Source organism: Bombus impatiens, unplaced genomic scaffold, assembly GCF_000188095.3.
Source record: "Bombus impatiens unplaced genomic scaffold, BIMP_2.2 scf_0064, whole genome shotgun sequence".
Taxonomy (NCBI): Eukaryota; Metazoa; Arthropoda; class Insecta; order Hymenoptera; family Apidae; genus Bombus; species Bombus impatiens.
Window position 1 is genome coordinate 1623022 of NT_176483.1, and position 11923 is coordinate 1634944.

Consider the following 11923-nt stretch of genomic DNA (forward strand, 5'->3'; position numbering starts at 1 on the left):
ACGATCGTTTCGAGTACGAACGTCGTTCGTCCGACACGGCTCTTTTATCGCGTTTCAAACGTCAAGTATAAGATGGAAGTTTGGTCGAACGACGTTTCGTTCGATCTCGCGAAAGAAACGCTTCGAAGTTGGATAAACTTTCGCAAAGACGCGTGGCAGTGCATGTACGCGCAGTTGCGCATCTGCATCGTATGTAAGGAGGAAAAACGAGGAATTTCAATTACGGAACCTTCGGCAAACTCGGCGACGACGACGAATGGTAAAAACGAACGATGCAACGAAGAACGTTGCTCGAATGAGAAACAGATACTTTTAAATACCAATATAGGAGATCGTACGAACCAACGCTTCTGAGAAAATCTACAGTCCTACTTCGTTCGTATATACGAACCGACGTACAATGCAATCCGCAAGTATCACGGTGCAAGGTGCAAGATATCGTATACGCGTACGTACGTAGAATGTACGCGGTAGAAATATCAAAAGTCGCGCGTACAAAGACCGTGTATTTCGACTCGGACGAGAAGGAGGAGATCGATTCGTAATTGCAACGCGATATTCCGCTGCAACGACTTTTGCCGTTGAACGATCGCGTGGTGCACTCTGCGAGAAATCGTAGATGAGACGATTTTTCAAAGAAAGCGCCGGTATAATGCGTAAACGTTTCGTAAGTAGGCTTCGGGTGCTGTTATTCCAAGCACGCGCTAGGTGACGAATAAATCTGTCCGCCGTTCGTCGTGTCGCTCGGCCGCCCGATTTTGCGGCTGAACGATCCATCAACGGCTGAACGAGAACGGGTCGAGAAGGAAAGATCGTTGGAAAAAGGTGGAAACAGCGATCAACCCTAAACCCACCTACGCTCTTCGTTCATTTTTCATTCGGGCCAACGACTGCGTACCGATGGCACCGTTCGTCGATGCGTTATTCGTAGGTGCGGCTGCTACGAGCTTAGAAAAGGGCAGGTAGAAATTCAGGGCGGACGAGATTCAGCGACGGAAACCACGGTGGACGCGGCAACGATTATCCGTAAATTCTACGATTCGCAACGCACGAATTCGTTTACGACGCGTTTAAAATATCCTGGATCGTTCTTAACCGACCGTGTGATTCTCACCGGCGACTACGGAACGAGATTGCGAGCGAAATTAGCGACGCGTCAACGCGGCTGCCGAGTTGGTCAAACCTTATTTACCGATAACGTCGTTATAAATAAGTTTTGACAATCGCGTTAAGCAGACGCGCTAATTGGGTATTCGGCGTGGCGCGACGGCAATCCTGCGAAACGCTCGGCTACGTCCCGTTAGCGTAACGTAAAATCCATATGAAAGCGAGTACCGAACCGGTAATTGACCGAATCGTTGAATACGGTTCTCTGTATTTCGCGTTCCGCCTCCGTGCATCCCACTCTCCCGCATGCCGCGTGCCGAGTGCCATTTCCGGATCAATAAATCCGCGAAATGTAAACCAACGTCGCTTGCACGCCCTTACCCAATCTCGTTCCTCCTTTCTTCTCGTTTCCTCTCGTTTTTAGCCGTTACCGTCGCGATTCGCTATTCCGTAACGGCTCGCTGGTTACGGTTTATCGAACGACAAACGCGACGTCTGTTTTTCGCTCGCGACCAACGAATCCGCGATTCGTTTATCGATTGATCGCGTAGAAATCGTCGTTTCGCTAAGAATCCGTTCGACGACGATTACGTAAGTAATAAGAATTTCCTCGCGAATTCCGTAAACAGAGTCGAGCGGCGAGGGGGGACAGTGGGATGCAGCTTGTACGATTAGTAAATCACGTAAGCGGAAAAGGATGTAGCGGTGAAGGGGGGGGGAGGAGAAAAGTTCTATACAAACACGTTTAAACGCGAGAGGAGATTGTTGTTTTCGTTGCGATTCCCGGGAATCGATTTAAAAATGAAATCGAGCTGGTTTCCAGCGACACGAATAAACAACGATATAAATATTCACGATCGTTTGATAGCGTTTCTGCGTCCGGTTAACCGCGCCTCATATATTTATACATCGAGAGCGCTGCCACCAGAATAACGAGAACTCGGCTAATTTCATTTGCCGGCGATAGGTAAAAACCGGCAACGATAAAACGCCTACAGGTTGCGCGTTCCAAGTTGAATCCGTTGCACGAGCTGCCTCTGGCACCGTGCCAGCGCCACCCTTCTCGCCATACTTTAGGAACCCGTAAAATCTACGTGCGATTAAACCGATCGAAAACTTTTCGTTTACCCGTTATCCCGACGTTACGCTACTTCGCTTCCAGCAGTTTACACTTTCCGCCAACTACAAAACGAACGTAACGTTTCTTTTCGCTTCCTACGCGTAGTAGTGGCGAATCTTATTTGTGCCAGGCTGGTACGTCTTCCGGCGGACGAAATTCTAGGCAAAATTCTAGACAAAATTCTAGACGAAACTCGGTCACCGCGTTGATAAGAGCTAGGCGGTAAAGTCGCTGGCGAGACTTTGCTCGAAGCTCGCTGAAAAGATACCACGTTACGTCGCAAGAAGCGTACGTGCATCATCGATCCGCGCTGACGATAAGTAATTTAACTGGCAGGTTGTACGCCGATGTACCGAATAAAAAGGGCCAGACCGGAGAGTCAAGAGTCGAAGGTCATTCGGGCTCGTTATCTCGGCAAATATATGTAGCAACGTATGGATCCTTAGAGCAAGGACAAGTAACGATGTTGTATTTAGAGTTTAGCGCAGTTTAATAAGCGATACTCGATAACAACAGGAGCGACTACGATATCGTCGTACGTCGATTCGCACTCTGCGATCTCTGGACTCACACTGCGCTTCTCAACTCGCATTCTGGCCGTTGTAGCGTCTCTTTCGTCTTTTGCTAGGCTCACCGCACACGTGTTCCGTAGACGCTCGTCGCCAAGGTCAGGTAGGTCTTTTCTACGAAATTATGCACTTGAAAAGACCGAGGACACGTTGGTAGACCCGACAGCGCCTCGGCTCTCGCGACATCGTCCACGGTTAACTCGATGTTTCTTAGGCCCTTTTCCCCGATACTACATCGTATATGTCGGATCAGGGTTGGACTTTTGGGGCGTCCGAAGAACCTTCGCTCAAATTCACCATCGCGGATATAGCTGATATTTATTGGTACGAACGTGAACAGCACAAGAGGCTACAAGTAATAGCGGCGATCGGATGGTCGGGATGTCGATGACAACGAATTCGGGTTCGACGACGAATCCACGGTCCACGGGATGACGAATGCGATGCGATACACGTATGACTCCACGTACGAGTAAATTTATCTGCGCGAACTCCAACCCCAGATCCAAGTGGAACTGCCCTTATATATTCCCGTGTCCACCTCTCGGGTCGATCTTTGTTTCTAAGGAGAGCCGTACATCATTCCATATCTCCGTCAGGTACGCGTCCCTCCCGCGACCGTGGCTACGTCCAGCGACCCGCTGTGTCTCTTCGAGCCCAAACCCATCGTCATGAAGCCAGCTTGGAACGTTGAAACTATTTCTTATTTTTATTACTCAAGTGTAGCTGTAGTAAAAGTCTGGACTGGGGTATTGGTGTTTTTCCCAACATTCCAGACGGGAAGTCCCGATGACGGGAAGATCCGACATATATGTCGGAGATGAAAGGACATCGGGACCCCTTTCTTTGGAACGTTCGGAAAAACCCAATACCCCGATCCAGATGTTTACGACAACGACGTTTAAGCAATAAACGAAGAAATAGTTACGCGGGCACTTAAGGCTTATGACGATGGGTTTGGGCTCGAGGTGACGTAACGTGTCACCCACGGTCACGGGAGGGGCGTGTAATAACGGAAGTAGAAAATAGTCGTGCAGCTCTCCTCAAAAACGGAGATTGATCCAAGGAGTGGCAAAAGGACTGTATAAGGGCAGTTTCATTTGGATTACGAGTTAGTTAGTTAGTTAGTTAGTCGTTGGGCGAATTGCCGATCGAGTTATCGAGAGAGTTATCCGAATCGTGTATCACGTTGGCGCTCGTCGTCCCGTGGACCGTGGATTCGTTGTCATCGGCATCTCGACCGTCATATCGCCGCTATTGCTCGTAGCCTCTTGTAGTACCCACATTTGTACCGGTTTTTTCTTTTTTTTTTTATTTATTTACATTTTACAATTTGTCCAGTAGGACATTTGGTAAGATATTATAGCTTAGCGGTATAATAATATAACACGTGGATGGCTACCCCCAGTGGGATACCATCTTCGAATTTGATTGATTTATTTCTTTGAGTGAGTGTTTGTTCGTTAGGTTATGTCCTTTGTGAGATCCGTTGGGTGTTTCCTTTTTAATCTTCTTTTTACGTTCGATGCGCCTACCGTTTCCGCCGCCAGCCGGTTTGTGCGCGTTGCTATTCTTTCTCCGTACCTTCTCGAACATCTGCTTTGTACCGGTAAACATCAGCTATATCCGCGATGGTAAATTCGAGCAAAGGTTCGTCGAACTCCCAACAAATTCCGACCTTAATCCGACGTATATATACGAAATCTCGGCGTTTTGATAACCTCGGCGTTTGCCGGCTAACGTATTACGCGTAAACCAGTTCGATTTCTACTTGCTCGTCCTCGAGGAACGCGCAACTCGCGTTTAGCTGTTACGCGTACGACGTACACCTTGATTACGCCGATACATAAAACGGATACCGTATCGTACGATGCACCGTACCCTTTGTTTCTTACTTCGCGATGAACTTGCGCGTTCCATTCCGCGCCAAGCGACGTTCCGTCTTCGTCTACGACGAAAACTTACGCGTTGCGAACAAACACTCGCTCCATCGAATGGCTCGTACATCGACCTAACGATCGAGCACCATCCGACGACACGGAAACCCGTTTCTCGGGCTCCTTGTCCTTGTCAAATCGCGGCCCCCGCTCGAGATACCGATAAATCGCTACGTCGCGGGTTATCGTCGTTCAACGTGGAAAGTGAAAACATTTCGCTGGCAATTTCAAAGTCGTGGCGAGCAAACTTCGCGCATATAACAAGTACGTTAGCTACATCGCGCGTTGCGAGCTTCTCTCGTTCGAATAGACGGATTTCGATATTAGATACGTTCGAAAATATAGTCTGGCGAATAAAGTCCGATCGGAAAAGCAAGGAAAGATTCGCGAACAGGATGCAGGATATTCACGATTACGAGAAACGGGCCTTGCGGTTTATATTTACATAGCGAATTCGTGAATGCTGTTCATTAACCTCTGCCACGTATGAATTATTTATGCCTAACCTATTCGTATATTCATACGACGCGAAACGCATAACGTCTTTGTCGCCCTGCCATGTCCGTTGCCATTCTACACAGGAAATACCTACGTTTCCATCGACGACACGTGTCGTTAAATATCGATTCGCAGGGAAATAAAAACAGACGTATCGCGCGTTAAGATCAAGGAATCCCGCTCGCTGCAGGAACACGGACGCAAATCGAGATTTCTTTCCGTTCTTTGTATTCGTCGCGACAACGAGACGATCGAAACGTCGAAAAGCGTTCTTCGTCTCCTTTGTCGTATCGTAACGTCGATTACCGCGGATCTGCGTCCCGTTCCTGCACAAAGGAGACTGTAACGTCGCTCGAACGACCAGCGATCCTTCGTTACCGCGTACGCACTGGCTTGAATCGTAGCAGGGTCTGTGCAAATAGGCAGAGAAGCGTCTTCACGCGCGTTCGTCCAATGGCGTGCGAGTTGGTCCGACGGAGTGCGTTTAAGCAGGAAGTCGGGCTATTGCAGCCAATTTAAATAAATCGCGGTCACAAAGATTCGCCGCAGAGGGTACAGCGATTCGTTCCTTTGGACGTTCGGTGCCTTGAAAAGCGACTATATGCCCGATCGAACGAACACGCTGTAAGCGTTGACACGCGCGAATACGTCGTCGTTCCACCTTTTATCGCACATCCTGTTTTTCTTCGATAACGTTTCATCTACTTTGTTACTCGCTTGTATTCCTTTCTCAATAACACGTACGTACCGCGACACGATTCGGCCGTCCGCCATTTTAATTCCAGCGGCGTAATCGCAAACGCAGTTTCGCCAGATGCCCGGCAGATCGCGAACGATACCGATTCGCGTACGTAATCGCGCGTAACGTTGCGTTTACATCTGCGGGAAAATCGTGGAATTTACGTTACGTTTACCGTGGAGACGAACCGCCCGTCGAACATTTCCCAAGATCCAAATTCTCGGGGAAAACGAAACGCGCGTCCATCGTTTCGAAATATTCAACGCGAACGCAGTTCGGCGGAAATAGCGAATCGTCGTTGGCTTTCGCCAAATTATATTTTCGATGGAGGATCGAAGGAACGGCTGCGCGGTACTCGCGCCTTATAAACGGATATGTCATCGTTTGTCTCTGTCGTACTTTGCATCGAGGCTGAGAACTATCCTCTGCGACGCGGCGCCTGGAATATCGCCAGTGCGGAAAGTAGCGCATACGGCGTAAGTACGACCCATTTGCAGAGCCACGCGATTGCGTAGGTAATTCGAGTCGAAAGGCGATACTCGCTCGTGTATTTTCGTCGTCGCTATCGGTTCTAGAGAGGAAGACGCGAGTACCTGCTCGGCTTTTCGCGTTACGACGATTCGCCGATCGTTCGAACGCGACGTCCAGTCGGCTACAATTTCAAGACCGAACGACGACTCCGTCTAACTGATCCAACTAATCGAAGAAAATCGCACAGCCAACTCTGTAATCGTCACCGTACGATACGACGTCGCATCGTCCTTCGTCGCATCGACCGTTTCTCAGCAAAAGCCAAACTATCGTTGTTGGAGCGATCCGCGTCGATGGATACGACGGAATACCAACGCGATCGACGACACGGTGGACGCGATACGGCGAAAACATCCGCCGGAAGAGAACGCGAGAAACGGGACACGTCGAAGGCGAAAATAACCAGCAAGACCGTGCAATACGGTTTCGTTTCGATGGCTATGGAAACGTATATGCGGCCGTATATGCAGCGCGTGGCAATTTGTAGTAACTCGCAGCGAAACACCTACGGGAATCGATCGTTCTCCTACGACTCTTCGTCACCTTTTCCCTTTCTCCCGAGCAAATTTCGCAACGCGATTTTCGTAACCGCGTGTGTCGTAACTTGGTCGATCGGTAGGCCCAACTGTATTCCAGGCGCGAACTTCGATCGTCGGAATTAAAGATTTCGCTCGTCCGAGATACTCGCACGTACGTAACGAGCCGAGCGAAGTTATCGCGGACGAACAACGTTACGATTTTGCGCTCGTTTAATTTGAAACAGAGCACCTATCTCTGTTTTCGCCCGGACGAATAGTCGTCCGCGCGACGAAGGATGGACGACGATCGTCGAGATACTCCGTAACGCGTTCCTAACGCCGCTTGGAAATTCTACTCGAGATCTCGCGATCTACGCGGCAGAGATACGTTATCGCCACGCGGAAGCGGGTTGCGTGTTGGCGACCACTACGATAAACGGGCAATCCTGGATCGCTAAAATTTGGATTCGTTTCACATGGAGAGGAAGACGATTCGACCGTTCGTTCGGCAAGCTCGGCCGCACAAGCGACTTTTAAAGTTCTGTCGTTGCCTCTGCTGTTTTCCAAACTTTGCTCTCTCGGCTGGATTTTGCTCGACGCGATTCCACCAACAGCTTCGATAATTTACCGAATATCGAGGTAGCGAAGTTTGTCCTCAAAGTTTGTCCTTCGATCGCGAGATCAAGAGATACGCAGCCTACTTCTAACTGTACCAGACACCGCGTCCAACGTCCAACGTTCTTCCAACGACCGCATATTACAACAGTTACGACGCGATTCGCCGATTGTCGACAAACGAGAAAAGATACGCGGGGTTCGACTTAAGAGCGCAAAGTGCGCATAAGCGCATAATCCAGCTTCTTCGAATCGGCGAAAACGCACCTTCTCGTTTTCTGCCTAAACTCTTCGTTTCGACCCGACTGTCGCGAAAAAGACGCTTCCAGAACCGTTCCGTCCGCTTCTCGCAAACGCGATACCCTGCAATTCGTCGACGGATACGAACCGTATCGCTGGAAGAGATAAAAGGAAAATATTTCGTACTCGTGGCCGATACAACGCGTTTTATCGATGAGCGTTACGGAGCTACAAGAATGCCAGGCGGTTCTAGGTGACGAAGATTTTCTCATTTCCGGCTGTCACGTCGCTTCCGTTCTAACGTATTTCACCCAATTTCCGCGTCGAATCGCCAACGAGCCAATCGCTGTGTCTAATGTCTCCCGTGGAAACCGTACTTCGAATATTACCAGATATCGTCCAGTTTTTCTCTTTCGACCTACGATCGAGCAACGTTCGACGTTTGAAATTTCCCTCTCCGAACCGCAAATTCGCTCGAACGTTTCGCCTTGATAAAGTCGTATACGCTGCACCAAGAGAAAGGAGAGAAAGACTTTCGTATCTCCGGATCGTTCCCATCCTCGACAAGGATCCGCGGCTGATCTTTCTGGTTAATTCGTTCTTGTTAATTCCCGTCTAAAGTCGTATACGTACGCTCCGCGTGCGTTCGAAGAACACGAAACCCGACGTTTTTTCCTCGCTAACTTTTTTCGCCTTAACGAATAGCCGTATACACGCCAGTGTATTTTTATACACCGGAGTAGCGACGAGAAATAACCGCCGCTGTAAAAACGTTTGCGACACACGCAGGTATCTTTCAAGAGAAATTCGATGGTATTCGATCGGCTTGCTTTCGTTCGCACGCCGTTGTACCAAGAATTTAATCGCCGCTCGACGAACGCGTGTACCTTGGATGTCCGTGACGTCTGGGACGTCTGTCTGGACTCGGAATGCTCGCGATATTTCGCGTCGAGTATCGTCGTGTGCGAAATACCTCGAGTTCGAAGGCAGATAAAAAAGTCACGCGACGTCGATCGCTTGATTTATCGATCGAGCAGACGGAAAGAACGTTCGCGAATCCGTGGTCGGTCGCCGAAGCGAGGAATTTGCGAATTCGCGAATCACGATGGACACGGCGATAACGACGAAATGCGTCTCTATCGCGCGTTGCGATACGCGACAACGTGTAATTATGTATACGTATAGGTTGCGTTGCGCAACCAACTCGTCGCGATGGGTCGCGCTACGTAAAAGAACGAGACAAGAAGAAGAGGGAGGAGAGGAAAGAAGAAAGGAGACGAGATAGACGAACGTTTGAAATTTGCATAAAAGTAATCAGGATATAGAAACGATCCGACCTTTCCTTTTCCGGCCGAAGGTATCCATCTAGCGACTGCTAAATAGCGCCTAACGAGATTAAAGAGGAGAATGAAAAGAGCGAACGGACCTATTTGAAAGCGAACTTTGTCAAACACTGGAAAAAAAAGAAAGAAGGCGAAGAGCGAAAGAGGAGAAAACGCAGGTCCGGCAATTTTCCGATGTAATAACAGGCCCTCGTTGTTCGTGCAAAACGGGTACGATAAAGCCTCGGGATATTGCCTTATTCAACGGCCGTTGAACGGCGACCGAGTATTATAGCTGGAAAGAGGCTTTGTCGCGCTTTGTTGCGCGCCGCCTCTTCTTTTTCCAAACAAAATCGTTCGAACGCGCACGGAAAAATCTGCCTACGACGCAAGACGCGAAGTTTATCGAGTCGTTGCTACGTGCAACCGCGTTCTCGCAGCACCGTGTTGTAACGTAGGCAACGAAAATAACGAGAGATTAGAATTCGACAAGGAACCGTTCGATCGAACCGCTACATCGGAACGGTACGGTCCGCGAGCGTACCTTTTTCCATGGTCCCTAGAGAACGAACGAACGAACGAACGAACGAAGAAAAGAGTAACGATGAGGTGTAGCCTGGATGATAAAAGAGAGACGAGTCCCGCAGGTCCGTACAGCTATAAAACAATCGATGAAACACATCCGGGGCATGAACACGGCCATTGCTAAAACTTTTAAAACCCACAAAGGAAACATTTAGGGCCGTCGGTTAGTGATGAACGAGCTTGCTACCTCCTTGGTCGTTCCCAACACGGTCTTCGATGCGTGCCGCCTTCCGACGTTTCTCTTCCTCTCGATCGACGATAATCGAAGAAAAGTGGTCGAAGAACGGTATTTCTAACTCAGCCGTGAGAGTCGTAACTTAAACAATAGCAGTCTGATAGTAAATCCAACGGTAACTATACGAACGAATACGTCCAATGGAAAATACGTAGGTTCAACGATCCACGAAAATTTATTTCGTCGATAAGCGTACACATACCGAGCATCGAATAATACGATGCTCGGTGAAATTGCGACCTAGTTAGGCTTTGACCCACTTGGTTACACCGTAATCATCGTCGAGTGCTCTGCACCGATTCGTATTAGAAGTAAACATGTCGCTGGAAGCGTACCTACGCGTAGCGTGTCGTACAGCAGCCTGCTCGCTTCCTCTCCTAAGCTTCCAAGTTATTTCCGTGTTTCTATAGACGAAGTAGCGAGAGTTCTTTCTTTACTCGTTCCTTACCCCCTACGATTTTATCAAAACCTATGGAAACGGTTACCAACAGCGACCAGTGCAACGCCAGATAAACTCGTTTCGCTCGATCGGCAGAAGGGGTGTTTAACACGAGCAAAGGTTTCTATAAACTGATCACGGTTATTTTTGATACCAACGATCCAGGTATCTGCACGAGAAAGAAATACGAAAGAGAACGTGCGGGGTAGACGAAACGAGCAGAGAGCAAGAGGATCAAGGCTGTTAGTCGCTGGTGGTAGTCTTATCTGTTTGCATACGTGCAACTGCTGTGCTACACGCAACCGATGCGTCTCGCATCTATAAATAAAGTTATACCCCAAAGAATAAACGAGACGTTACTACTGGTGATACGGCCGCCGAGGTTGTCGCGAGGTCACCGCGTCTCGATAATAAATTACGATCGTAAGCATGCTCATCCCCCTGCCCACGATCTAAAATTACGGCGCGCTAATAAATTCCCCGTAGAAACAAGATACCTTGCACGCCGGTATAGGCCTGAAATTTCAAATTGCTGGAGCAAGTGGCCGAACGTTTCCGAGGCATCTGTTGCGCACGTGAGTTACGATCTAGCCGTAAGGCACCGTCCACCACCACCGTCTTTCCCTCAAACCGAATATGCTTTACATTTTCACGACCCGTCACTTTTCCGCATACATTTACATTCTTATCCCTTACGCGTATATATTTATCCGGCGTCGAGATTCTCCGCCTCCGTTTCTCGCTCAATGATCGCTCGGACCGAACGCTAAAATTTCTATTTTCGACGCAAGTTTAACGTACTTTTGCTAAGAAATCGATCCACCGTACACGCATGTATATTCGATGAACGTTCTCTTTGTTTACAATGACGACAACACGCCGTTTACGCGTGACGTTCGAACAAAGCTACATTATAACTTAATTGTTTCGTGTTTAAGCGCGTTTTTATATCCGATCTTTAGCGATCGAAGCAACCAAAAATCGCGTAAAAACCTAGAGCAGACTTTAACGTACGCGATTCGTCTTTATCGAATCGTTCGCGTCGCCTCGCAATCTTTCGTTTCGATCGTTCAATCTTCAAATTTTCCAAATTCTTTCAAATCCTCGTTTCATTCGATTTCTCGGAGAAGCGTAAAAACGCGGTAAATCGACGTTACAAAAGATGCAACGGACGGACGAATATATGCTCTGACAAAGGAATAAGGTAAACAAATAAAAAATGCAACAGTAGTAAAATGACTCACTTTCTCGAGACACACCTGACCAATGGCTTTGGGATCGACTTGCACTTCGAGGATGACGGAGTTTGCTTGACTAACGAGACACCACATCTTGTTAAGTTGTATCCAAAGAGGTTCGTACACCCGCACCGTTTCGCTTGGTAAAACTTGTAACACGGTTTCGATGAAACAAACCAACAAACCAAAACGCACGTTCACACAAGTTTCGGCACGTGTGACAACGGCGA

The 11923-nt window shown here is 48.5% G+C and overlaps 1 protein-coding gene across 3 annotated transcripts in view; it reads right to left on the minus strand.

Annotated features, from left to right (window-relative positions):
• Nucleotides 1-11923, minus strand: part of LOC100746169 (E3 ubiquitin-protein ligase MYLIP) — a 40312-nt gene that overhangs the window by 26809 nt on the left and 1580 nt on the right. The window contains exon 1 of one of the 3 annotated variants that reach the window (XM_024372376.2): nucleotides 4678-4731. In XM_024372376.2, coding sequence (XP_024228144.2) covers nucleotides 4678-4716 — 39 coding nt within the window. In that variant the 5' untranslated portion in view covers nucleotides 4717-4731. Of the gene's footprint in view, nucleotides 1-4677; nucleotides 4732-11699; nucleotides 11916-11923 lie in introns of those variants that run through there. The other 2 variants (XM_033324751.1, XM_012393950.3) reach the window with 2 other exon arrangements.